The 26,369-nt window shown below is 43.7% G+C and overlaps 1 protein-coding gene across 2 annotated transcripts in view; it reads left to right on the forward strand.

Annotated features, from left to right (window-relative positions):
• Positions 1-26,369, forward strand: part of LOC137868924 (protein unc-13 homolog B-like) — a 62,996-nt gene that overhangs the window by 8,202 nt on the left and 28,425 nt on the right. For both annotated transcript variants that reach the window (XM_068705963.1, XM_068705964.1), the window contains exons 3-8: positions 5,468-5,567; positions 7,525-7,642; positions 8,296-8,419; positions 11,787-11,860; positions 12,045-12,102; positions 13,779-13,998. In XM_068705963.1, the coding sequence (XP_068562064.1) occupies positions 5,468-5,567; positions 7,525-7,642; positions 8,296-8,419; positions 11,787-11,860; positions 12,045-12,102; positions 13,779-13,998 (694 nt within the window). The remainder of the gene's footprint in view (positions 1-5,467; positions 5,568-7,524; positions 7,643-8,295; positions 8,420-11,786; positions 11,861-12,044; positions 12,103-13,778; positions 13,999-26,369) is intronic.

Consider the following 26,369-nt stretch of genomic DNA (forward strand, 5'->3'; position numbering starts at 1 on the left):
TCTCCGAGTGTCACGAGCACTGAGATATAGCCTGTGCCGGCCCTTCTCTGCCCCCCCCCCCTCTGGGCCATGCCACATGTGACACCTGTCCCAGAGCAAACATCAGGGAAATTCACCTAAGCCTGTTGTCTCCCTTGGGTGAAATGTAAACATCAGTCACTTAACAAGAAGGATTTGTGAAGTACAGTCTGGCTTGACGTTTAGAGTACCAAAGGTTATGCTTATACTGTTGATTAGTGTAAATACGTACATGTTGCCGTGTGAGTGACATGAGCCCTGTGCGTATGAGAAGTTCTTAAGTTTATTAGAGGGCCATTTCTTCAGAATTGGGGCAAGGTGACAGGTTCCACTGTGTTCCTGCTGCCTCAGGTTCAGGTTAGAACATTATACGGGTTCTCGTGAGTCCTCTACGCTCGTGATCACTCTGACTCGATGTGCAAAGGGAGACATGTCATTTATTTGAAGAGGCCTCAGAGTTTACACAGGGCTGGTCTGGGACATGTGTGTTTGCCCTGCACTTTTCACCACACCTTCGGTTGCACGGCTCTCAGGCCTGACGCTGAGCTCTTTCTGTAATGACTTGTTTGTGGAGAATACTGCGCGTGAAGAAGTGAAGGTGCCCTTGGATGGACTTTCCACTGATTGCCACGGGAAACTGTGGGATAGATAAGGGCTGTGTGTATCAGGAAGTCCGAGTGTACGCCTGCACACATTTTCTGTCTGTCAGAATTTAGATTCCCCCAACAATACTCTATTGAAGCTGTTCCGTTATGATCAGTCCAGAACTGTTGTGTAGTGAAGATGGAGAAACGTCTCCTCAGGTGGTCCCAACCAAAAGTCCTCCGCTAGGTTGATGTTCTTGTGTCACATGCAATATAGATGAGCGGTCTGAATCTGAAATGTCAGCCTTCCAGCCGCCTGCGTTTCTTTGACTAATTTATTGAAAAACTCATCATCACTCAATAATGGACGAAGACGCTCGGCCGGGGGCTCGGGGGGCGAGTGGGTGGTTCACAAAAAACATGAAGGGCGCAAGCAGGGCCGGCATCATCTCACAACTCTGCCTCCACACACACACACACACACACACACACACACACACACAGACTGGTGTGTGTGTGTGTGTGTGTGTGTGTGTGTGTGTGTGTGTGTGTGTGTGTGTGTGTGTGTGTGATAGAGTGAATGAGAGACATGTGTGTGACGTCATGCATCTCAACACGTTGCGTTACACATGATTGTGATCGTCATCATATTCTTATGATTGGGACGTTATAAATAATAATAATTATCTGTCACTATTGCATTATTATGGATATATTTGCATATAATTATGAAGTGGGCCTGAATGAAGTACGATAACATTGCTATGACAATATGACTGATGATGAATAAACAAAAAATGAGATATATGAGATTTAAATTCCCAATTAATGTCAGTCTGGTTATCTTAACCGGATTATAATATAATATATCAGTCAATATTATGTGAGGGTCATGTGATCGGTTGTGTGTGTGTGTGTGTGTGTGTGTGTGTGTGTGTGTGTGTTATATTTAGTATTTTTACAAAGTTAGGAAAGTGTTAATAATGTTTAATTCAAGTCTGATGTTGCCTGACGCATACAGCTTATTAATGACGTGGATGATAATCGGTACTCCGTATCGGTATCAGGACTGATCTCTTTGCTCTCTTTTAGTGTGTTTGGCTAACAGCTAACCCAGCCATAAGATGAAGTAGAGAGAACACAAATTATAACATAGTTACAATGCCATAAATCAAAAAAGTTGAATTTCTTTGATCGTTCATTTTACAAAAATTGGCAAGCAATGGAATCCACACAAGTGTCCAGAAGTGTTACCAATGTTGGGAAAAGTAAAGGTGACTCTACGTACATTGAGGTATTCACTTCCTCTCCTCTCTGCTCTGTGTTCAGCAGCCTGCAGTTCAGTCCAAGTTTCACAGAACTGTTGTCACGTGACCGTTGGTCTCTGGCAAATAAATCATGTCTTCCTGGTAGCGCTGAGGAGCTGATGTTTTGTACAGGATCTGGTTAAAGCAAAAGGTTTATTCGGGGTGAGAATTTAAATGAGACAGTGTTTTTTTTTATGAAATATCACAATTTTAAGCTTTGTTTCGGTCACGTTTTCTGACCGACAAGTTCGTCACACATGATGTGTTTGAGGATGCTCGGAAAGATACAAATCGGACGATTGTGACAGTTTTTACAGCTTCTGGCTGTGATAAACGGTTAACAGAAAACATGCTTTTCCATCCCACGGGACGGGTTTTTGGGATTCAGAGGGTTAATGTCATGTTTTTGCCGGACAGATCAATACGTCAGGCATATGCAGGCATATACTTAGTGCGTGTTTTTATTCCGGGCAGTTATTGCGGCTTTCTCCTCAACAGTGCAGATCGTATCAGCCACGTTGTGGGCAGCACCTGCTGGAAAACGTCCCACAGCCACTAAGTGGCTCTTATCTAATCCATACATCCTCTTCCTTTATCTCATCTTCTCTAATCATGGGAGCCGGCCCAAATGTGGCACAAGGCACGGACTATCTAATTAAGGGGAAAAAGGGTTTGAGCATCCCCCAGGCTCCTTTGTAATAAAGCCTGTGTTTTGTCCCTATGAGACACTAATAGGGTCTGTCTCCTGTCACTCAGGGTGCTTGTAGGAGGGACGCCAGACAAAGCTTTTCAGTCCACCTTTGTGTTTGTTTTGGGGCCTAGTTGAATCTTTATTTATGTTGCGTGTCAGCTGACCGTCCTAAGAATCCACCTGTGTCAATTGGTTATTGTGTCATTGTGTCGAGAGTTGCGTCTACTTATCTGGCTGCTGTGTTAAAGGCTATGTGCAGAGTAAATGTTTCAACACGTCACCGGGGTAACCAGGGGGAAAAAAAATCTTTGTTTAGTGTGGTCAGGTGATCGGTCAAAGGAACAGCTGATGTCTTGCTTTGATTTCCCATAGACCAAAGTGTGTGTGTGTGTGTGTGTGTGTGTGTGTGTGTGTGTGTGTGTGTGTGTGTGTGTGTGTGTGTGTGTGTGTGTGTGTGTGTGTGTGTGTGTGTGTGTGTGTGTGTGTGTGTGATCATTGAAAACAACAAGAAAGAAGGGCTGGTATACTCTCTTCTTAACATCATGCAGACAGGAACAGAGATGGGAATTGGCCGCAGCATTTAACCCGCCCTAAGCAACATGGGGACACTTGGACATGCGGAAAGGAGGAGGCCGGGGATCGAGGTCCCGTTCCGTCTCCTGAGCCACTGCCGCCCTTACCAGCTTCTCAGTCAGCGGTTCATTCATACAATACCTTCCAATAAATCCGACTGATCATTAAGGCAAAAATGTTCTTTTATAATGTTGAAATGAGACCTATTGAGGGAACATTTTGGAGGCTGTAATTTCTTAAATTGTGTTCTAGAACGAGAAGCTTTTCTGTTATTAAGCTACCCTCGTTGATAGCAGTGTGGAGACTTTAAGTAATCTGTCTCTTTTGACACCTCTGGGTCTGTTAGGCTGCCCTCTTCCACAACATTCACAGTGTGTCATGCCTGCTTACTTATTCATTTAAATCCAGCGTTTCAGTTTATTTGATACATCGTCTATTAAGGTGTATGAGTGACACAAGCTTGTTTAGTTTGACTTATGGGTTTGTTGGATTTACGTCGTTGTTCTGCCTCAATCAGGTAGAGTGTTTTGCCTCATCATGTGCTCTTAGCAGGCGCTGTTAAGATGCAGGAAGACAGGCGGGTGTAGTTGTGTTGTGCAGTAAAGCTCATTCTCTGATAGTCTCTGTGCTTGTGCGGTATGGATACGGCCCTTAGAGCGATGGAGTCGTCAGCAGGAACTTAGAGATCTCAGGTTACCGTTGTGTTCTGTGTGATGACCCTATGCTTACCTGGGCAGGTGGTATGAGTATCGTGTTAGTCGAGGCTGAGAAGGTTCAAATCCTCATTCACTGGAATGGGGGGGGGGGGTGTTCCGGTTTCGTGACATTCCCGGGTTTTGTTTCTGCCCTCTGTGTCAGTAAACTTTCTGTTAATAAAGGACACTTGCAGATCAGTGAGGAGCACTACGTTGTCCTGATTTGCCACGTATTTAGTTCAGTTGATTCGGTAAAAACATCCCTTTCTGGTTATTTCCTCCATGTACAAATTTCAAACCATGATGATATATATATCACTGTATGAAGTTACATATAATGTGATGGGAGATTTGATCCATACTGCCCATCCCAGTCGGCCGTACGACCCGTAATCAAGATCAGCATTTCAATCTAACCCGTTTTCCTCCAGCTGCATGCTCCTGTGCTCCAGGTAGGGGTTTATGCTGCTCGAATCGGGGGGGGGGGGGGGTTGCAGGGAGGACCACCGGCAGCGCGGTGAGGTCGGTTATCTACCGGAGCGAAACGGAGCATATAGGCAGGCACATGTCGACGCTCCCTCGCCCTGAGGGAAATGAAACAGTGGCGGCTGTGTCACCGGCCGTCTAATCCCCCCCCCCCCCTCTCCCCTCAGCCATCACCCCGCCCAGGGGCCCGACAGCTGGCGCACACGATTGTTTTGCAGCGCCGCTGACCAGCTGAGAGGAGGCTGATGGAGATCACCGGGCGGGGAAGTTGTCTTGTCAGTGCCAGTTGAAAAAAGAAAGAAAAAAGAAAGCCAACGGAGTTCATTTACTACTCTGTTTGTGAAGGCTGTCACCTTTTCACCCAACTGAATTTCCCTTGTTCAGCCTTGATCGTATCGGGGCTGACGGAGACCTTTTCCTGCAGCAGTAAGAGGTCAGGAGTGACTTCCACTCCGTTGCATCACCAGCGGACCTCCTGCCTCTGAGACGTGTGTGTCTAGTGGGCAGTTATTAAGAGTTCAGGAGAGGCTGAGATCCACAGTGCAGCAGAGTCATAACAGGCAGTGGGATCCTGTACTTGTATCCGCTGCATGGGGCTGGCTCTCTTTGGAGATTAATGGGGTCAGTTTGCTGGCCCGGCCTGGCTTGACATAGTGTGTGTGTGTGTGTGTGTGTGTGTGTGTGTGTGTGTGTGTGTGTGTGTGTGTGTGTGTGTGTGTGTGTGTGTGTGTGTGGGGGGGGGGGGGGGGGGGGGGGGGGGGGGGGGGGGGATTTATCTGCTTTCACTCTCACTAGAGCTCCTGATATCTTTTTCTACCACACAAAGCCAAAGTAGAACTGGCATGGTTAGTATTACTAAGTATTGCTTGAATGTGTTTTGGCTCTGGATGTATAATGTTCCTGCAGATATGTTCACGCTGTACTAACTAATCTGAATCTTCTCTACTGCTCATCCACTCATATGTCTGTTCTTATAGTCACACACACACACACACACACACACACACACACACACACACACTATACACTCTCACTATACACTCTCTAATGCCGCCCCTCTACATGTTCCCAGTTTAAACTGCAATCTCCCTTTTTTTTCCTCTTTCGCTTCAGACAAGTTCAACACCTACGTGACGCTGAAGGTGCAGAATGTCAAAAGCACAACCATCACGGTGCGGGGCGACCAGCCCTGCTGGGAACAGGATTTCATGTTGTAAGTTAATAAACATGCACACGGTGGGGGTCATAAATAAATGCAAAGTTCACTGTCAACTAAGAAAATGCTACACACGGACATAAAACACTCGCAACCCTGCACGTGATGCTGGACTGTATATTTAAACAATCGGCGTGTTCAACTTGGTATATTCATAAAATCATCCCCACATGGCTTCTTATTGCTCTGAGAGTGTTTTAGGTACTTTTGTGAAATTTCCCCACCCTAGTTCCTACCTACTGCTCAGAGCTACATGAGAGGTGTCTTGTTTTTCAATCTTTGAGTATCGTGTTAAACAGCTGCCGTTCATTTCCTCCCAGTAATTCATTTGTTTAATTTCCTCATTTAACTTTCCCCGTGAAAGGTATCTATGGCGACGGGGGAGCCAGCGCGTCATTGCGTGTGTGTGTCATTGTTTGTCTTTTGTGAACTCCCTCATTGCAACGCTGTTTGTTTTTCCAGACCTTCAATCCTTCTACTGTCCCATTAATGATGTGTCAGCGAGGTGTTACCAAACATAAAAACATAACCATTCATCGGCGTTTCCGGCGAATTGTCAGTACCACCTGTTGCACCATAAGATCTATTAAAAGGAACTCCAAATTTCCAAACCGTGAACCTCAGCAGCTAACTTGCTGACGCTGCATTCACATGGCAGACGGCAAACCAGATATCATTTCCGGCTCAGTAACCTCTGGTTCTGAAAATCAAAGCCCAAAATGCCGACCTGGAGGCTTCAAAACCGCAGTCCACAACCCAATGGGTGACGAATACGTCCACATCGCATATACAGTCCATAGATGTAGCGTTGCTGTATTGCAGATGTTTTATCTTTGGACTGAGTGAAGCTAGCTGTTTTCTCCCTGTTCCTAGTGTTAAGCTAAGCTAACTGGATGCCGCTACATATCTATCACACAGACACGAGTGCTATCATCCAAATCTCCGGAAATAAATTAAAAACCCAGTCTTAACCGGCCTCCGTCCGGTAGGTTCCGCCACTATCGAGACAGCTGAGTGCATCGCCGACCCCCAGCCGCTGCTCTGCTGATGGAGACACCATGGGGGGAAAAAGTTTGCACACTGTTATTGTTTTGGGCGGTGTGCTTGGCTAACAGCTAACGGATCTACCAGTACACACACTGCCGAGTACCTCTCGGACACTGCTATTGTTATTTTTGGCGACGTGTGGGGCTAACATACTGCTGAGTACGGCCGCTGACCGCGTGGTCATTCTGTTTGGCAAGATTGTCAGTAGCATTTAGACATCACCGCTTGTTTCCGAGTGGGTTTGACAACTGTGGGTTGCATTGATTAAATATAGCAGTGGTGGTTGCAAACACACCTGGCGGAGATCTGCACCTTTCTAGTTTATTCTGTGGCATTTTGAATGAGCATTTAGAAAGCCTGCTGTATAGTTCTGCACCTGGATTACCCCCCCGCAGTCCTCTCAATTAGCTGCCGTCTTTGATTATCTTTTCTCTCATCTTCCTTTTGTTCGGCCCGTCGATAGTTGTGAACTGCCACAGATGAGAAAATGCAAATGCCCTTGTCAAGCGGCTCCTTTCAAAAATTGATATGCCATTTTGTTGCTGTCATCAAGCTGTTTTTGAGCCCTTTGAATAGCACGCTGAATGACACAAAACGAGGCCTGAATGTATTATGACAGCTATTACACAACAAAAAGAGGAGGTAGCCTTTGTTATGAGCCGCTGGTAGGGTCCGCCACTAATTATGGAGACATTCGAGTGCGAGTCGAGTGACATATTGGAACATTTTCTCGCTTTTTAAAAAAATAATTCTGATAACAAAGCCTCAAACCACGCAGTCATTGTTCCGCTCTTTTATCCACTCACATTTCCCACGCTGTTTATGAGAGAGGGCTTTTTTTTTTTTTTTTTTTATGGAAGCTTGACATTACTTGATACATGAATACCATCCCCTATTTTCCCCTCAGCGAGATCAACCAGCTGGACCTCGGCCTCATCGTCGAGGTGTGGAACAAAGGCCTCATCTGGGACACCATGGTGGGGACGGCTTGGATGCCTCTGAAGGGCATCCAACAATCAGAGGAGGTCAGATCACGCACCCACACACGATTCACACAGTCAGCAGAAAAGCAACACATGCAGTAGGAAGAATCTTTTTTTACAAAACAGTGGAGTTTTTTTTTTTTTTTTTACCATTTCCCTGCTGGCATCATTATGTTTCTCATTTGTGAAAAGATATTTTACCTCCATAGACACTCAGGTTCAATGTGGCCTCAGTGTTAATTAGCTTAGAAATAATACAAAAGCTGAAAGATATTAGATATATTACTCTTGGAAATGATAATAATGGTATAGAGTATGTAGAGTATTGGACAAATAGAAGGTCCACTTTTGTGTCTAACAATGCAGCATAATTTTGTCTTTAGTCTATGTTTCTGTTTGCATAATAATCCCTCATTTATTTGCTTTGAATGTGTTGTTTTTTTAACCTCTGTGTTGCATGTCTTCGTACTTTTAGGAATTTAGTATAAGGGTATCCTGAATGATGTTTCCACTTATATTAACCGATTAATTCCCTCTTCTTTTATTATAGTTTCTGCATACTTATAAAGGATAAACAATGAATTTGTTTGTAACTTATATTCAGTTTTTCTGGCGCATTTACAGTGATGTGTTAATAACGTGCACTGTCCCTACCGAATAAACCAACGCAAAAAAGACACCTGTCTCAATTGCAGGAGGGCTCGGGTGACTGGATCTTTCTGGACGCGGAGGTCCTGATGAAGGCGGACGAGATCTACGGCACCAAGAACCCGACGCCCCACCGCGTCCTGCTGGACACGCGCTTCGAGCTGCCTTTTGGTGAGACATCAAGAGTTGCCAATCTGTTATTTATTTCACTTTCTCTGTGTTTTAGCTGCGAATCTCCCAACGAGCGAACCACACTTTTGAAAAGTTCAGTTGTTTACGTAAGACCTCCCCCTGCGAGCTGTCACCTCAAGTACCTGCTCACGACAACAGTGTACGATGTAGAGGGGGGGGGGCATTAGTGATTCCGGTTCCCTCGGGGCGAATCAAAACCTTGATCCACGGAGTTACACAAAGGCCATGCGTGTTTTTCCTGCCGAAATGTCAGTGGCCGCTTCACGACGCTACGCCGGGAGAAGCTACCCAGCCTGGAGCGCTGTCTAACTCATTGATGACGTCTTGTAACCCGGCGTCCCGTAGTCTTATCCAAGCATCCCCTCAACTCAAGCAAAGAAACAAAAGGACCACACGGACAACAACGTGCACGAGTCGAGTACGAGGTCACAGTTTTTACTTAAGAAAATAACATTATCTCATTGGGTGATGTGAAGGAGGACACTTGAGTTGAACAGCTAAATGGCGATCTTAGATATTCGTCTTACTGTGTAATGTCCTCTATCTGGTTCCACTGGGGATTAGGACTTTCTGTTCTTTTTAAATTGAGGGCACTGATTCATCAATGGCAGATCTCCCTTTATTAACTTAGCTTCAGTAATATCATTTGGTCTTTGCCAGGTTGTTCCATTGTGGCCAACAGGATTAAGGAACCATTAAGAATAATTTTATATAGTATATATTTTTTATATATATTTACTTCTTTTTTTAAATAATCTAATAATAATAATAATAATGCTGTGGATCATAAAATAATGATCCACAGCAACATTTGTATACAACTAAAGCTTCATTGATTGTTTTTTGGGTGGTTTTTCTGCCACTTGGGACAAGAGGAAGCTCACAGACATTTGTAACAATTACCTTTTTAAACATCCATAAACATGAGGAGGGCTGGGCAATACGGCCTAAAAGTAAAATCTCAGATTTAATTTAATTGATTTGATTCATACAAGTTCATAAAACATTTTTAAATGAATAAACGATGCCTCTTGAAAATACAGTAGTTCCAGATTACAGCGACTGTTGCAGGAATAAATGAGTCGTGCTGCTGCTTTTAGTTGCCGCAGACTTTAGACAAACTTTGAAGCGAACAGAGTTTAGCTTGAGCTCGGTGAGGAGACTTCGTTCTTTTGGGAACAAACTATTGTATTGGCGCGTGCTGCCATGTTGGTATTGTGTCTGAAGAGAATTTGTGCATTCACTATGAACAGCAGGAGCTCAGGGAAGCGGTGGCAGTTCCGCACCGTACTTACCAAAGTTTAAGTGGAAACAGATGTTCTTTTTTTTAACATTTTTCTAAACTATGAATTTGAATTAATTGATGAAAGATTTGGATCTAATTTTGGAGTTGTGTTTCCATCTGTATGATTAATATAAGTCCATATGACTCCATATAATAAGTCCGATTTTCATTCACCTTATGGCTCTTATTAGGTCTCCATCAACTATAATCAAAAATATCTCACTCTTCAGCTGCTAGATGTTCCACTGTTTTCCATGGTGGCAGTCACAACGTACTCGCTACACCTCGTTCGATTTTCAGACAGCATGCTGGACCCTAGAAATGAATTAATCTAACAATAAAAAAAATGGATTTAATTAGATTTTACCGTTTCCCAGAAGACCATTCAATGCTCTGCGAGATCTCCTCCTGCTCTCTGTGCGTTTCGACCACAGTTCCGGCCGCAGCGTCTCTGTTATCGGCGCTTCGCATCGGGCTCAAACATTGCGATCAAAAGGCATCAAAGCCGAAGCAGGGCTGCTGTGTTTTCCGTTTTAAGAGGAGGCCTTTCAAGGCAGCAGGAGTTCATCGCGACTCTCTGTGAAACCAGAGCCATTCATTAAAGCTGTGGTCCGGTGTGTCTTTGAAGCCCCAGCCTTTGTGCGCGTGGCCTTTTAATGTGCATCTGTCTGCAGTGCAAAACCGCCCTGAAAAGTGGGACTGGTCAGAGCACCTGATCTGATACCTCATTTTATTTTGTATTTATTCATATAGGACTTGGTTTAGCTTAGCAGCAAATGTTTGCCAGACACAACTACAAATGACAAATGATGAAAAGCCTTTTCCACATGATACAGTTTTAATGACAATTTGAACATGAAAATGAAGAAAACAAAACTGTACCACACAGACAAGTATGAAGCACAATCTCAACCATGCACACAATCCTAAAAACCTGAAGCTCATACACAGAACGACTCAGGACTGAAGTACTCAAAGCACATTTCCACTGTTTTCTGTCCAATAGAAATTATAAATCAACCAGGCCTGATGTAAAAACATCAGTCCTGGTTGATTTATAATTGAATGTAGTCCATAACTGAGTAGATGAAGTTTGATTTAAAAAAAATAAATGAATTTAAAAAAAATGCTTTTATGCTGTGCAGATCCTCCTTTCCAGAGGAAAACTCTCACAGAAAAGACTCATTGTTCAATTTGTCTCCTCTGGCGACTGCCCATGTGGTCCTGGAAGCTCTGCCCATGAATTCATCAAAAAGAGAGACACAGTTTCATGTGGTTTTAAAAGCTTTCTTTGAAAGCACAACAGTACTCTACTCTCAGTTATGGTTGGAGAGGTTGGGTTCAGAGGGAAACCATTAGGAAAACCCCCAAAAAACACACACTCCCGCCCTGCGCTTGGATGTACACTTGATTTTCTTTATTGCCCAAAAAAATCTTTCAACCAAAACGTGTTGTACAATGTATATACTCTAACAGTGGCAGGTCATGTTTCAAACATCAGACCGTAACTACAATAGATATATGATAGAGAAAATAAAACAAGTAATAATATATAAAATAAGTAAGTAAAATAATTACAAATAAAACTAAATAAATAACAATAATGAGATGACGTTATTATTATTATGATTATTATAAATTGTATTATTATTAATATTATTAGTGGTAGTAGTAGTAATATTAGTAGCATTTATCATTATAATGTTAAAAAATAGATGAATACATTGTTTTTAAAAGTCTTGGAGTTTGGTATATATATATATATATATATATATATATATATATATATATATATATATATTATTTTTTGTGTTATAAACTCGCTTGTAATATCTGTTTAAATTTCTTTGGATTTCTTGAGTCAAGTCTCACCTGTCGCGTCTTTGGACATCGGTTCTCTGTCGCTGTGCTGAAAAATGTGTCCGATGTTTCCGGTCCTCGTCCCTTAACACTTTTGTGGCCATTGCTACTTAACTATTTTCTCCCCCCCCCCCCCCCGAGACTTCAAACACAGCTTTACATACATGTTTATTTGCTGTGTCATACATATTTCTGTACCAGACATCCCAGATGACGAGGCACAGTACTGGACGGGCAAGCTGGAACGCATCAATACCATGGGAATCCACGATGAGGTGAAGTGCAATTCAACAACGTTTTACTACCGATAAATACACCGTACGTGTCGCTGGTTTGAATGTTTCCATTTCCCAGTGAAGTGAGCAGATCAACTCAACCAGTTATCTTTTGTCAAAAAGGACGTGCTTGTATGTTCCTGTTTGCTACTTGCTTGACGCCTGCCGTTTGTCTCCTCTGTAGTACTCTCTTCAGGAGGACGTTCAGAGTCACCCGCTGCCATTTGCGGCCTCCCAGTGCTGTGAGTGTGCCCGCCCACTCTCCTCTCGGCCTCTAGAGGGAGCCGGCTCTCCACCATTCCTGCTCTCAGGCTTTGATATTATTTCCTCTTCTCTTACTTAAACCCTGTTGGGCTGCCTGATGTTGTGACAGTTGAACACTCTTACTCAGAGTTAAAAACTAGACACAGTCGATGTTTTATATTAACAAACACAATCGAGAGCCCATATGCATGATAAACATTGTCACTGTTGGGCTTCCCTCATCCTCCCACTATGACGACACAGGGACTCTTTTCTTTGTTTTCACAACCCCTGCATCCTCTGACTGTACCTCTCACTCTGTAACGTCTGCACTTCCACCAGGCAACTATTTCGGATGGGCTGACCCACTGAGTATGTAACACAAAACTTTGATGGCATTCTCTCTCCCTGGCCAATCCTCAGTGCCCTCTGCATGTCCCACTTTCACCGTATTCCCCAATAACATGTACTCGATAAGGTTTCCAAGCATTCTGTTTTCATTATTTCACTCTAACACTTGATTTTCCTCAATGATTCCCTTAATCCTCTTTTGCCTTTTCGTTCACTTCCAATCCCTGCTTTTGCCGTTTTCCTCTTTACGCTCTGTGCTGATGTCATATAAATCTCATTTCAAATATATACTTTATCCTTAAATCATTGGTTTAGCACGCGCCCAAGAAAACGTACTAAGAAAAAATACCTGCAGAAATATTTCTAAAACTCTGCTTAACAACAGGAGCCCTTATCAAATATTAGGGGGTGAAAGTTGCAGTTGCGTCACCAGACTGATGGGTGAGCAGTCTTTGCTAAACTGTACTCATGCTGCACATCACCTTGACATTTTGTTGTCCTCCGGAGACATATCAACAGAATCAGTTCATCCTTGGCCCTCTCACTTTATCGCTTTGAGAAGATAAACTCTGCTGTCCCCTCCAGCACGCGGCAAACCGGCTCCTGAAAGAAGTTTTCTCAGGGCAATTGTTAGGGTCGGCACGGTCACTTTCAAAAGTGTGTGTGTGTGTGTGTGTGTGTGTGTGTGTGTGTGTGTGTGTGTGTGTGTGTGTGTGTCAGTGCGCTTCTTATGAGCGACACGAGTGTAACGTATGTGTGGCACAATATAAACACTGTCAAACACAAAGTGGCCTTTTCTTAAAAGTCATGGTAAAACATGCAGATTAGATTTCTACACGCGCTCCTCCCGAACTGCTAGTCTGAACTGTTTTGCCACATCCGATTTCTATGAAGCCATTCTTGAGTTTGAACTGCATTTGATGAAAACATTTATTCCCTATCTTTCTTGTAGAAAAACAGAGCACCAAATTATACATAACTGAAGCTATATCTGTGAATTATTGATGGTACAGCAACAGCATCTACAGGAAAACGCAGATTAACAGCAGCTCAACGTCTTCCATTAAGCAGGAGAGCTTGCACCCATGAGGGGCTATAAAGGTGCACCTCTGAACCCCCCCATGAACCTGGCATCTGCTGACCCCAGTCTGTTTATTTCTTCAGCTCCTAACGGTTTTGTTATATTGCCAGATTTTAAGTAGGATGCATCTTCAGCTTTTAACACGGGTTAACGCTTAGCAACGATTATTTAAATGTCACATGAAGCATATTTAAGTGTCAGGAAGGACTCGTATATTTAGCGCACCCTGTCTGCGTGTTGCAGCTCTGGATGACCAGGACAGCGCCGTGGACGACCGGGACAGCGACTACCGCAGCGAGACGAGTAACAGTCTGCCCCCGCGTTACCACACAACGGCTCAGCCCAACTCCTCCATGCACCAGTATCCCATGGGGCCTCGGCAGCAGCAGCACCACCACCCGGACTCCTGCACAGACTCGGTCCACAGTTTAGACCTGGACTACAGGGACCAGAGGGGAACCAGGTACACAGAGTCGCAATATCGAAAGTGCGAAAGAAGACAGCCAATGACCACTTGTTAATCAAATATGTCAGTTAGTTCACACAGTATTTTATATCTCGCTCTATAGGATATACACATCACAGACACAACTCTCAGATTCACAGTGGCAGGAGAAGTTATTTTAATTCTCATGCTTCTTACATTTTATGTCTCTGATAGTTTGCATGACTAAGAATTTAACTGACCAGGAGGGGTCTGTTCTGTCGCGGCGAATAGGGCTTTGTCACATCCTGTTTCCAGCCTCAGTGCTGGAGTGCATTCATTCATTATTGTATTCGTCCACTCACTTGGACATGTTAAGCATGTTAGACTGTTTGTTTTGTATGACTGAAGTCAGAATGTAGTTGAGATGTCCACACGTGTGCGGTGACAGTTATGAAAGATTATTTATAGTTAATGAAAAAATAATTTTCTTTTTAAATACAGAGGCAAAGACAGGAAAAGACAATATTAGTAACACTATTGCTGTAGAAATAATAATACATCGTTACTACACAGCTATTTTGAGGCCAATTTTGGCCAATAAGACAAATGGTCTCAGTGCATGGAATCTACTTTTGCGCTTTCATGGATTGTCACAGAATACATGTGTACCAGTGAGACTGCTGCAAATCTGCCTGTGTGGACTGATAGGAAGTTGATCCGGATAATTCTACATCAGAAAAAAAAAAAATGGGATTACAGCCAAGGAAAGCTCTTTCTTTTTGTCTTGAGGGTCTGTTGTGTTGGTTGACGTTCGGTAGTTAGAAAGGCTTCGAACTTGGTTTGGCCATATCACTGATTATCCCTCTAGAGGGAGTGGGTCGGTGACACACACACACACACACACACATTTCTTTGGTGATTGAAAACGCCATATGGTGGTGATTTACTGTAGCATGCATTTCTCATGACCACGGAGTGTTGAAGCGCTGATAAGCATGACTGTTGCTGTAGGGATTTACAAAGCTCTAAACTCACAGAGGCACATGCAAACATAGGGACACACAAACACTCACGCACTTGCATACGCATACAGTTTTATTACATTTTTATGACATACTTACATTTTACCCAAGCACACAACAATGTGTAAAACGGTATTTGTTAGGCAGATTCTGCTTTTCTTTTCCTTTTTTTGTTGCAATTTTTCCGTCTAGCTTTGCTTTCTGATGAAATGACGGTGTCTTAAAACCTCATAAAATTACTGCTACATATTATTTAGCCTGCAGTCTATGTTAAGAACGTTGTAATGTTATTGCAAAATTGATAACTAAGATGAATTGTGTCTATACATTTGCATGAAGTGTTTCTCACCTTGAATTTATTTTTATCATTCTGCTTCATTTATCATTCAGCTTAACTTTTGTTTGCATTTTTTCTTCTTTGTTTGTTTGCTTCTTCTTTTCTGTCCCTGTATCCTTTCCCACCCTTTTGTTAAATTCATTCTTTAACCTAAATTAGATCATTAAACCAGAAAGGAAGGGTCAGAATTATACCTGTAGATTCTGGCATGGGGGTCGAAGATTGGGAAAAAAAATACAAAGGGCATGGCAAGCCCCAGCTGAGTGACTTCCTGGATGATCGGGAAGACAACGTTATCCTTCGAATGGGGAAACCCTACCCCGAGCCATCGCATACCTCTAGCCGTCTGAATTCACAACACAGTGGTTTTCTCCCCACCTACCCTGAAGGCTATGACACTATTGATCGGCGGCGAAAGAAAAAGATAAGGGACCCAGGGGGATTGCTCAGTACAGAGGCAGACAAAATGAGGGAAGAGGCTTTTCCTTCTGACCTTGCACTGCTCCGTGAGAAGAGAGGGGAGCTGTTTATGCGGCAGGTAGTTGAGATGCAGGAAGAAGAGGAGCGTATTACACCATGCCTTAGGCCACACCAGAATGGGCTTCTCTACAAGACACGGATGTGGGCGAAAAATGAGCTGGACAACACTTTGGAGAATTATGTGGCATACAAAAAAGAGCAAGATGCTAGAATGAGGGCGAGGTTTGATTTTGATTTCGAGAACTCTGAGGATCTGCACTACCCCGTTGGAGCAGAGGAGGACATTGATGACATTGCCTTCATAGGGGAAGACTTTCACCCAGATAACGGAAGGCATTACAGAGACAGGTATTCTTACTCCTGTCACATAGAAAATTGTCAGGGCCCTCGAGAGAAGAAGTGTGGGAAAGCTAAACTTGGAGGATGGGCTCCAGAGGCAATGCTTTCTCCTGTAGAGGAACCAAGTGATGAATATGTAGACCCAATGGATGAGCTTCAGTGTCTAGTTGAAACAGTTTCTGAATACCTTGCTGAAAAAGAGGAGGAAATTAGCAGGTATGGTTCCCTTCCTAAATCAAGCAAATCAAGGCTATCATCTCTGGGTAGCTATAGAACCGATTCTTTTGGAGAGGACCAAAATAGTTCAGCAAAGGATCCTAGAGTAGAGACCCAATCAAACACCCCTTCTGATCAGGGTATTTCTGGAGTAAAAAGTGCTATGAGCTCATTATTTAGTTCTCTCACTGACAGAGTTGGAGGTGGATCCAAACAGCCTGTCCCGTCTCCACAAGCATCACCTGCACAACCTTCCAACCAATCTGGACTAACAAAACTGTTGTCCTTTATTCCAAAATCAAATAGCTCAGCTCCTGTAGCTGTTGTATCTCCAGTAGAAAGTCATGACAAATCATTCAGTTATTCGTCTACTCAGCCACCACATGAAGCCAAGAAGCAAGGTCAAGAAACAAAAGCTCCAACAAGGAGTCAGACTCAAACAAGTACAAAAGAAGAACAGAAGTTTGTAACAAGACCTCAAAGTGCTCCAGTAAACTCAGTCTTGGGGAAATTGAATCCTTTAAAGCTTTTTTCAGCAGGGGATAATGAGAACTCAGCTGAACAGGCATCAGAGTCCACATATTCTCAAGGCCATACACAATGGGATGAGAAATGTGTTCGTCAAGGTAAACAGTCAGTGAGAGAAGAGGGAAATACAAAATCGGAAACATTAACAAGTTCCTCGCAAGAGAAATATTTGGAGCAAAAACCAAATAAAAATTTGTATGGCAGAGAAAATCCGATGATTTACAACAAAGAAAATGTGCAGGCAAGGCCGACTGGTCAAACGCAATCAGCAAACACTGGATTCTTTAGCCCTTTCAAGAAGTCATTTGGTTCGTTGATCACACACACTGTCCCCATTCCACCTCAGGGAGCTCCACCTGTGGCAGTTTATCCAGTGTTTAGAACCACAGACAATCCCCGACCAGAGAAACCAGTGGAGGAGCCATCATTGAGCAGTAAGCTTAAACTACCTTTCCTCTCCTCTGAAAATGTATCCACTCAGCAGCATCCCAAATCAGAAGGAGGAATGCTCTCTGGTTTTCTAAAGTTTGCATCCAATGAAGATGTTAGTGCCTCCAGAATCACACAGAATCCTGTTCAATCATATCAGGATTCAACAACAACCACAACTACACCAAATCCTGGTGTGCCCCAGGAAAACACTGAGAGAGGATGGTTGTCCAGTCTATTAAATCCTACCTCTGCTCCCTCTGGTTCAAACCAAAATTTGACTAGTACTCAGCAATGTCAGAACATCAACGTGTCATCTGGCTCACATGGACAAAACGCATCAATTCAGAAACCGATAGCAGACCCCCATGGAATGCAGCATCAAGCTCCCAGTCAGCCTGAATCTAATTTTTTGACAGGTCTTTTCAAAGGGAGCTCAGCTGAGGACATCTCTCCCATGGGCTCTAATCAACCCAAACAAGGACTTCTATCTGGACTTCTTAAATTTGGCTCTACCAGTGACCTATCTGGCAATTTGCCACAGCAAGCCTCCCACAACAATCAACCACCCAGGAGCAGTAATTCCTCACAGTTTCCCAATCAACCTCCCCCACAACAAAGTTATTCTGTACCACGGATGGGGGGCCTTGTCTCGGGGCTATTGAAGTTTTCATCCACAGAAAATATACCACAAAATGCACAGCCTCCTGAAGCTGAAAAGCAGGGGAGTATCCCTGGAAATTACTCTCGTCAGCAGCAGACTTCAGATGAAACTCAGCAAACGCAGTCTCAGCAAAAGGGGTTGTTGTCTGGCTTTCTTAAATTTGCATCCTCTGAGAATGTTTCAAGCAGCCAAACAGTTCAGCACCATCAAAGCAGTGCTCAACACAATCAACAGGGTTTCAACCAACAGAATACTCAAGGTCCAAACCAAGGGCCTCATCTAAGGAATAGAGCATCAGGTCAACACGTTGTCCAACAGGAGACAAGTAAACCAGGCTTTACAAGACAACAAACGGTTCCACTCCAGCGAACACCATCTCAGCAAAGTGGTCTCTTATCTGGTCTTTTTAAATTTGCTTCAGCAGACAACATAAATGCACAACAGCAGCCATCAGCTCAACAGCACGGAATTATGCCAAGTAGATCCAGCCATGAGCAACCAGGAGCAAGGAATATCCCAATTTCCAACCAAAATCAACCACAAAATAGTTCAACACAGAAAACTACTCAAGCAAGTGGTCTACTTTCTGGACTATTTAAATCCCCCTCAGAAAATATAGCTCAACAGCAACAGCCCAACATCATCCATGAGACACAACAACAAATCAAAGTGCCAAGCAGCCAGACCACTGCAACACAGGTGGAGACAGCAAGTCAATCTGGAGTGCTCTCAGGGTTGTTTAACAAGCTAACAAAATCATCTGAAAACGTCCACACAACCTGCCAGACAATGACGGGACAATTGCCGCATCAGAAAGCCAATAATAATGCAGTTACAATTAAGACCCCACTACAAAGACAGTTACACACTAATGTAACACAGCAATCCTTACCTGAACATACAGAGAAAGAGAAGAGGATTCCACGACCTGCCCAACAAGGGTTTTTATCTGGACTGTTTAGCAAAAATGTTACTGAGGACTCTTGTACTCATAAACAAGTAGAAACACCAGGTCAGATTACAGAACAAGAGATACCCTTAAATTCAGGCATATTAAAGTGTAGTGCTTCCTCAGACTTGGGAAGGGACAGCTGTCAAAGAGTTGTTAGAGATTCTCTTAATCCAGGACAGAGCAGACATGCTTTCATCAATGCACCTGTCTCCATTGACACTGAGAGTCTCGACTTAAGAACATCAGCTACTTTTGCAAGATCTCTTCAGACTCAGGCACCATACTCTTCAATTAGCACAGGTAATTTATCTCAGTTATATTATTCTGACTCACTTCAATCTGTTCACCCAATGGCTTATAGTACAGGAAATATTCATTCCCTTTTACAAAGCCATACACCTTCCTCAGCAATGTCCATGCCGCCATACATTTGCAGAAGCACTTCATCTTTGTATGGAGCAACAGGGCATAATCTTTACCAAGGTCAGTTGTCCCCTTATGGAACAAGTCCCTCTTATGATGAAAACCAGTGGATCCGTGAAAGTGCTCTCTGGCAGCATTTTCAGAACGAGTCACTGAATTATCAATTCCAGGGAGAGGATCAAGTGTATAGACAGAGCTGTGAAGGTGCGTCATTGCCGGCATCTGCTCTTCCCTGCAGCCCCTCAAATGCATATCAGTCATTTAACTCCTCCACACCATGGCAAGATGTAATTTGCCAAGAGCAAATTCAACCATATCAGTTTGAGGGACACATGAATGACGATCAATATCCCAGGAGGAAATTATGGAACAGCCACGAAGATTTGGGAAACCTTGAATATTCACCTAATAAGGAGGGGGCATTGAACTTAACTAATAAACAAAGTAATGCAAAGTTTGGGAAATGGCACTCGTTTAGTGATGGCAGCACTTACAGCTTGAATGGGGTCTCATATCACGAAGGTTATTATGAGGAGACTGCACCAAGCTTATCTTTTTCAGCTAACTGGCAATATGGAATGGATAATGCAGTCCTACAAAATGTTCATACTGATGGCATGCTCCAACAGAGTCAGTTTAATTTGAATAGACCAATAGATTCAAACTGTCCCCCAAAAACTGAGACGGAAGACTCTCTGTATCTCGAAGACACTGAATGGTATCAGCAGTGGCTTGCACTTTTGGAGCAAGGAATGTGGTGGCCAGCTGAAGATGGTGACTGTGGCTACTTTGTTTACACAGAAGGCGAGTCTTGGGGAAATGCACAGAAATTAGATGGTTTTCCCAGTGCTTGGCTACACAGTGAAATGGTTTCAGTATGTGGCTTTAAAATTCCACTTTACAATGAGGATGAGCTTCTTTGGCTGCCTGGTCAAGAGCACAGTGATTCTCAACTTCTTAATGGACCCTTAGATTTGTCTGCAGCCTATAGAAAAGGAAATCAGATCATGAATTTAAATCTTGAGCAGTTCTCTCAAATGTTTGAAAATTCATTTCAGTCACAAGGGAAACAAGGTTTAGATTTCACGTCTTACAGATTAAACAAAGTCAGGATGGATCCAAGACAGCACAGTTACATCTATGAAGACCAATGCACAGATATTATTGACCTTTCCTGTCGTAATAAAGACCACATCGGCCCTTATTGGAACAACCAGGAAATTAAGACATTTCTTTCTCAAAAGGTTGCAGTTTCCCTGAACTCTACTCCAACTGCAAATTCCAATCAGCAGCTTCACAACTGTTACCACCCTTGCCAACGGCGACGTTCATCCACTGGGGTTACAGTGAAGCATGTAGATGATGTATCAGAGAAGGAATGGCGGGACAGAGTGTTTCCAGGAGAGGAACAACCGAATCGTCAAGTCAAAAAGATTTCTTCCCTCATATCTTCTTTTGTGGGCAAAACATCACAGGCAGAGTTCACCAAAACTAGCATATCCTCCTGTGAAAAAGCTCCTGACAAAAATTCAAAGAACATTCTCACATCAGGTTTCCAAAGTCTGAAGTCAAAGATAATCAAAGAGGAATCTCCTGCTGATGTGACTCAGCCAGATTTACTTGTTAAACAACAAAAGCAAGGGCCAGCTACCACACAGAGAAGAATTTTACCCATAGTACAAACAACTGCTCAAGCGACTCAGCCCTCAATTCAATCACATACAGCTTCACAGAAACCTAGACTTTCACGTCAGACTACCTTGGCACAACAAGCAACTCCACAAACACAGCCCAATGTCACAGTGCCTTCAGGATCAAAAGAATCTCTTATTAAACCTGGACAACTTGCAGCTGGTAAGCCAGTTGATATACCAGTGAATAAACCATCTGAACAACAGCCAGGCTTCATGAACTTTCTGAAATCTGCAGTGGGAATAGAAGAACCTCTGCCAGATTCACAGAAATTATCTCAGACATCTTCAAATGAACAGAGCAAAACTGGCAGTACTGTTTCCTTACCAGGCAGTGCTCCTACAAATAAAGAGGCCACAGGAGTGTCAAATCTCTTTGGATCAATTAGCAGCCTGTTTAGCACGGAGCCCTCTCCACCACAGAAACAGCAAATGAAACCTAGTGCTACAGAGGGCTCACTGACATCAACATCTAGACCCAAGGGTATACAGAGACAACGAACAATGGACCAAAGTGGTACATCTCAGCCCATGCAGAGCCAACCCCCAAACAAAAGTCTATCCCAATCATTTTCCCCCAGTTCTTCCACAGGCCCTGCTACAACCCGATCGGAAACTATGCCACTTACAGAACAGACAAAACAAGAAGGAGGAAGTAAACCATCTGGTGGACTGTTTGGATTCTCAATTGGAGACATGCTTGCTGGATCAACAGCAGCTGCTCAATCTGGTCCCACACCTCAATCGCCTGCATCAGCTACAGCTCCACAAGAAGAATCACTTGGTAAAAGTATATTATCAATTTTTAGTGGGCCAAATCTTACACAGGCTGCACCTAAAACTGGGCCCTTGACTCAAGCACATCCACCAAGTGCAGCTCCACAACCTCCTCAACAGGAATCACTCGGTAAAAGTTTATTATCTATGTTTGGAGGATCAAGTCCTCCTCCCCCTCCTCCTCAAACCAAGTCTGCTGCTGATGTACCACAACAGGGAACTGTTCCTCCAAAAGACCCACCAAATACTGGGTTCCTTTCAATGTTTGGTGGTCCCAGCAACCAGCAGCAAGCCCAAACAGGATCTCTCCTAGGGGGAATTCTGACTGGGTCATCAGGTTCAACTGAAAGCCCAATGAAGGGACTGTTTTCAATGTTTACTGATCCCAGTCCTCCACAACCTCAGCCACCAACATCATTAAATCAACAAAGAGTACCCCAGTCACAAACTCAACTTCAAGGGGAACCTCAGACACAATCTAAACCACAAACCCAGCCACAAGCACAAGGGCAGCCAGCCACCTCTGTTCTTGGGGGAATATTGGGTGGTTTGTCTACCTCTAGTGAAAGTCCAAGACAATCTTTGTTTTCTATGTTTAGTGGCCCCAGTACTCCTCAAACACCAGGAGCTGGTGGAAGTGCACATTCGTCTACTTCCTCAGTAACTGCAGCACCCAAAGAACCTGCAAAGAGTATACTCTCTGTATGTAATGATGTTGTGTCACCTTCACAACAAACTCCTAATTCATCATCTGCTGTTGTTACTGATACTAAAGAGCCACTATCAGCACAAGGTTCTTCCCAAATGTCATCTGTTTCCAGTAGCCGTGCCCCAGTGGCAGCAGCTGCCAGTGAAATATTGAGTGAAGTGAATGTTAGCTTATCCACTGGGAGTACTGTAGATACTAAACAGGATGCCAAAATAAAAGGCACTGATATTGTGTCTATGGAGCCAAATTCTGAATGTGTCACTATGCAAAAGAAAACTGGCATAGAAGGTGCACCCCAAGACCCTCTTCCCTCTAAAGAACCACCAGCTTCTGGCCTTCTGTCTATGATCAGTGGATCAGGCCCACAGGCTCCATCCTCACATACAGCATTCGTTTCAGACGGTTCAGGAAAAGGTTTGCTTTCATTATCTTCTGGCCCCAGCACCAAACCTATTGCTAGCCAGATAAGTCCTTCACCTACAGGGTCTGACCCTGTATCATCAGGCCCCAAGGACCCACCAGCCACAGGTTTGTTCTCTCTGTTCGGAGGTTCTGCCCCTCAGACCTCTTCGCAATCTGGAAGTTCTCTATTAGGGGCAGTGTTTGGAGGCTCTTCACCCCAAACACCAGCTTCTCAAACAGGTGGGTCATTATTAGGTGGTTTATTTGGAGGGTCTACTCCCCAGGCTGCTCCTCAAGTTGGTCCCACTAAGCTTGGAGTATCTGCTCCTCCGACAGCAGGCCCTCAGGTAGGGGCATCCTTACTTGGAGGCTTATTTGGTGGATCTGCTCCCCAGGCTGCTGGATCTCAGACTGCAGGGTCTATTTTGGGCGGACTTTTTGGAGGAACAGCAGCTTCAACAACAGCACCTCAGACTAGTGGGTCCTTTGGTGGATTGTTTGGAAGGGCTGATAACCAAACTTCAGCACCCTCAAAAAGTAGCTCTATATTGGGAGGTATTTTAGGAGGATCATCTTCTCAAACAGCTACAGCGCAGACTGGTACATCTCTTCTGGGTGGCATTTTACCTGGAGCTTCAGCTCCTCATGAGATAGCTGATAAAAGTTTGCCTTCTATGCTTGGAGGATCTGTTCCACCCGCAACACCCACTACAGCAGCCGCACCAAAATCCAATGATGACAACAAATCTTCAGTTACAGCTGTTATCGACACTACTTCAGATACAACTGTTCTATCAAAACCCAGCGATGACAAGAAAACTACTCCAGCGCTAGCTGGTCCTGAAATTTCTGTAATTGATACAGCTACCAAAAGCAAAGAGCAGGCAGAAACACAGCAACCTGACAGTACAGTCCAGTGTCTTGAAGCAAGCTTAGCCAAAATTGATGGCAATTTCACAGAAGAAGTTCATTGTCAAGGTGCTGACAAGCCAACTACCTTAGCTGATATTCAGTCTAAAGAATCTGAGATCTGTGCACAAGCAAAACAACTTGCAGGACCAGAGCTTGTGAGCGGCCAGTTAAGTCAAGATAAAATAACTCCTACAGTAGAAGAGGGAACATCAGCCACTCAATCAAGTACTGTTGTACAGGGACAACAAAAGCCTCCAGAGCCAGATAAATCTGTTGCTGACTCAGCAGCAGATACAGTTACAGGCTTTATGTCATCCCTTTTCAAACCAACAGTTGCTCCTGCTGAAGGCCCTCAGCAACAGCAGAAGAACTCACTTTTTGGACTGGGAGGAATTGCACCCCAAGCTGCTACTGGTCAGAGTGGAGCATCCCTATTAGGAGGTATTTTTGGAGGGTCCAACACCGAGACAGTAGCTCCTCAGACCGGCGGGTCATTATTGGGAGGTTTATTCAAGGGGTCTGGTCCTCAGTCTGGTACTCAAACCACCGCCCCCACTACTGGAGGGTCATTATTAGGCGGGATGTTTGGAGGAGGATCCCCTGCAAAGTCTGTAGGTCCCCAGACTGGTGGATCGTTGCTGGGTGGGATGTTTGGAGGATCTGCAGCAACAGCACAGCCTGGCAGTTCTTTACTTGGAGGAATGTTTGGAGGAGTCACTGCTCAGACTGCAGGATCACAGACTGGAGCATCAATACTTGGGGGCATAGGTGGATCTTTATTTGGGGGTGTGGGACAAACACCTAAGCCATCTGAACAAATGCCTGCTGAGCCCAAGCTAATGCCCGGCACTACACCACAGTCACAGATTAAGAACGAAAGTGTGCCACCAAAAGGGGCACCATGTGGCACTGAGACTAGTGCAAATAAAATAGTGGACTCAACCTTACCAGATAACGATCAATTAAAATGTAGCAGCCTAACAAGTTCTGGTGCTGTGGCATCTGAGGCAGTTAGTCCAGAAACTTCTGCTGTCACAAATGCTTCAAGAAGCACTACATCTGACCTCACCCATCAAGTAGAAAGTACTAAAGGAGAGACGGAGGCAGAGGTGATACATGAGAAGCCCATGGTCATTACAGGAGACCTTGATAGTAAAGACAGTGACACATTAGTACCACCTGATACCAAGGAAGCAGATACTAATAAAGCATCTCCAGTTAATCAGTTGCCCAACAATGCAGAGCCACCTCAAGCTAAGTCTCTGTTTGGTTTTATATCGACACAGAGTGATGCAGGAAAATCTCTTGGATCCCTATTTTCACCAACAATGTCGTCAGGTGCTCCATCAATGCCTCAAACAGAAGGAGTGAGTGGTCTGTTTTCAGGATTTAAAACCCTTTCTGGAGGCCTATTTCAAGAGGAAAAACCTGTTACCGGAAAACAAGAGCCACCCACCACTTCATTATTTGGGACAAAAATAAGTTTTCCTTGGCAGACAGAGCCCCCCAAGCCACAAGCTGTCCCAGTTGTAACATCTCAACCTAAAACTAACAAGCCAACGAATGGTCAAACACATACTGTACAAAAGGTTGCAACATCCGATGCCCAAAAAACTGAATTGGTAGGTTCCACTGATGATATAGCAAACCCCCAGATTTGCGTCTCAACTCCTGAAGTAGATCCTTCAGCATCCCTCACCCCAAAGGAGAAGGAAGGGCTTGTAGAAACATACCCCTCTGCAGGTCCTACCTCAGGAGTGCAGCTGGACAACCAGTCCAAGAAGAATCTATTGAATGCAAAAAGGCTAGTAAAAGCATAATAAATGGCATTCCCCCTCACCATTTATGATGCATTGACATTTTGGAAAAAAATGTATTCCCTGTTCAGCTGTGCAATCCATCCTCACTAGACCACTAGCTTTAATATTTAGCTTGAGCGTATGCGTGTGTTACGGACAGAGTGTGTGTGTGTGTGTGTGTGTGTGTGTGTGTGTGTGTGTGTGTGTGTGTGTGTGTGTGTGTGTGTGTCATCTACATCATATTACATATTTCCAAACAGAATTCCAAAACAAAATTTACATATTTATATATTCATGGAAATTCACAAGTGAATTTATTAATTATAATTCATCAGTTAATTAAAGAGAGGCAATTTGTTGTGTTGATCCTTTTATACTGATTTGTTCGCCTGAACTTCTATACTTAATGGTGTTAATTTTGCTTGTTGTCCTCCATAGTTCTCTTACTAATCATTTAGTAATATCCTCCGTAAATGCAAATTTCTCAACGGATATTTGGCAAATTTCCTTTCCTCTTTAGTTTGTTAGGTGACATATTAATAGCCTCAAATATAAGCACGAATGCCCGCAACATTATAAATAATGTAAATTTAGTTTGAGCAAGGAATTCTGATTTGTGTTGTTTTATTGTATGTGGTCACAATTATTTTACAGTTACCTTTTTAACATTTAGATCATCTGCATTCTGCCCCTAAAAATTAAAGCAGTTATGAAATGACACTATAAA

The sequence above is a fragment of the Cebidichthys violaceus genome, unplaced genomic scaffold, assembly GCF_023349555.1.
Source record: "Cebidichthys violaceus isolate CVI_PGR_0920_01 unplaced genomic scaffold, fCebVio1.0.p SCAF_12, whole genome shotgun sequence".
NCBI classification, from domain to species: Eukaryota; Metazoa; Chordata; class Actinopteri; order Perciformes; family Stichaeidae; genus Cebidichthys; species Cebidichthys violaceus.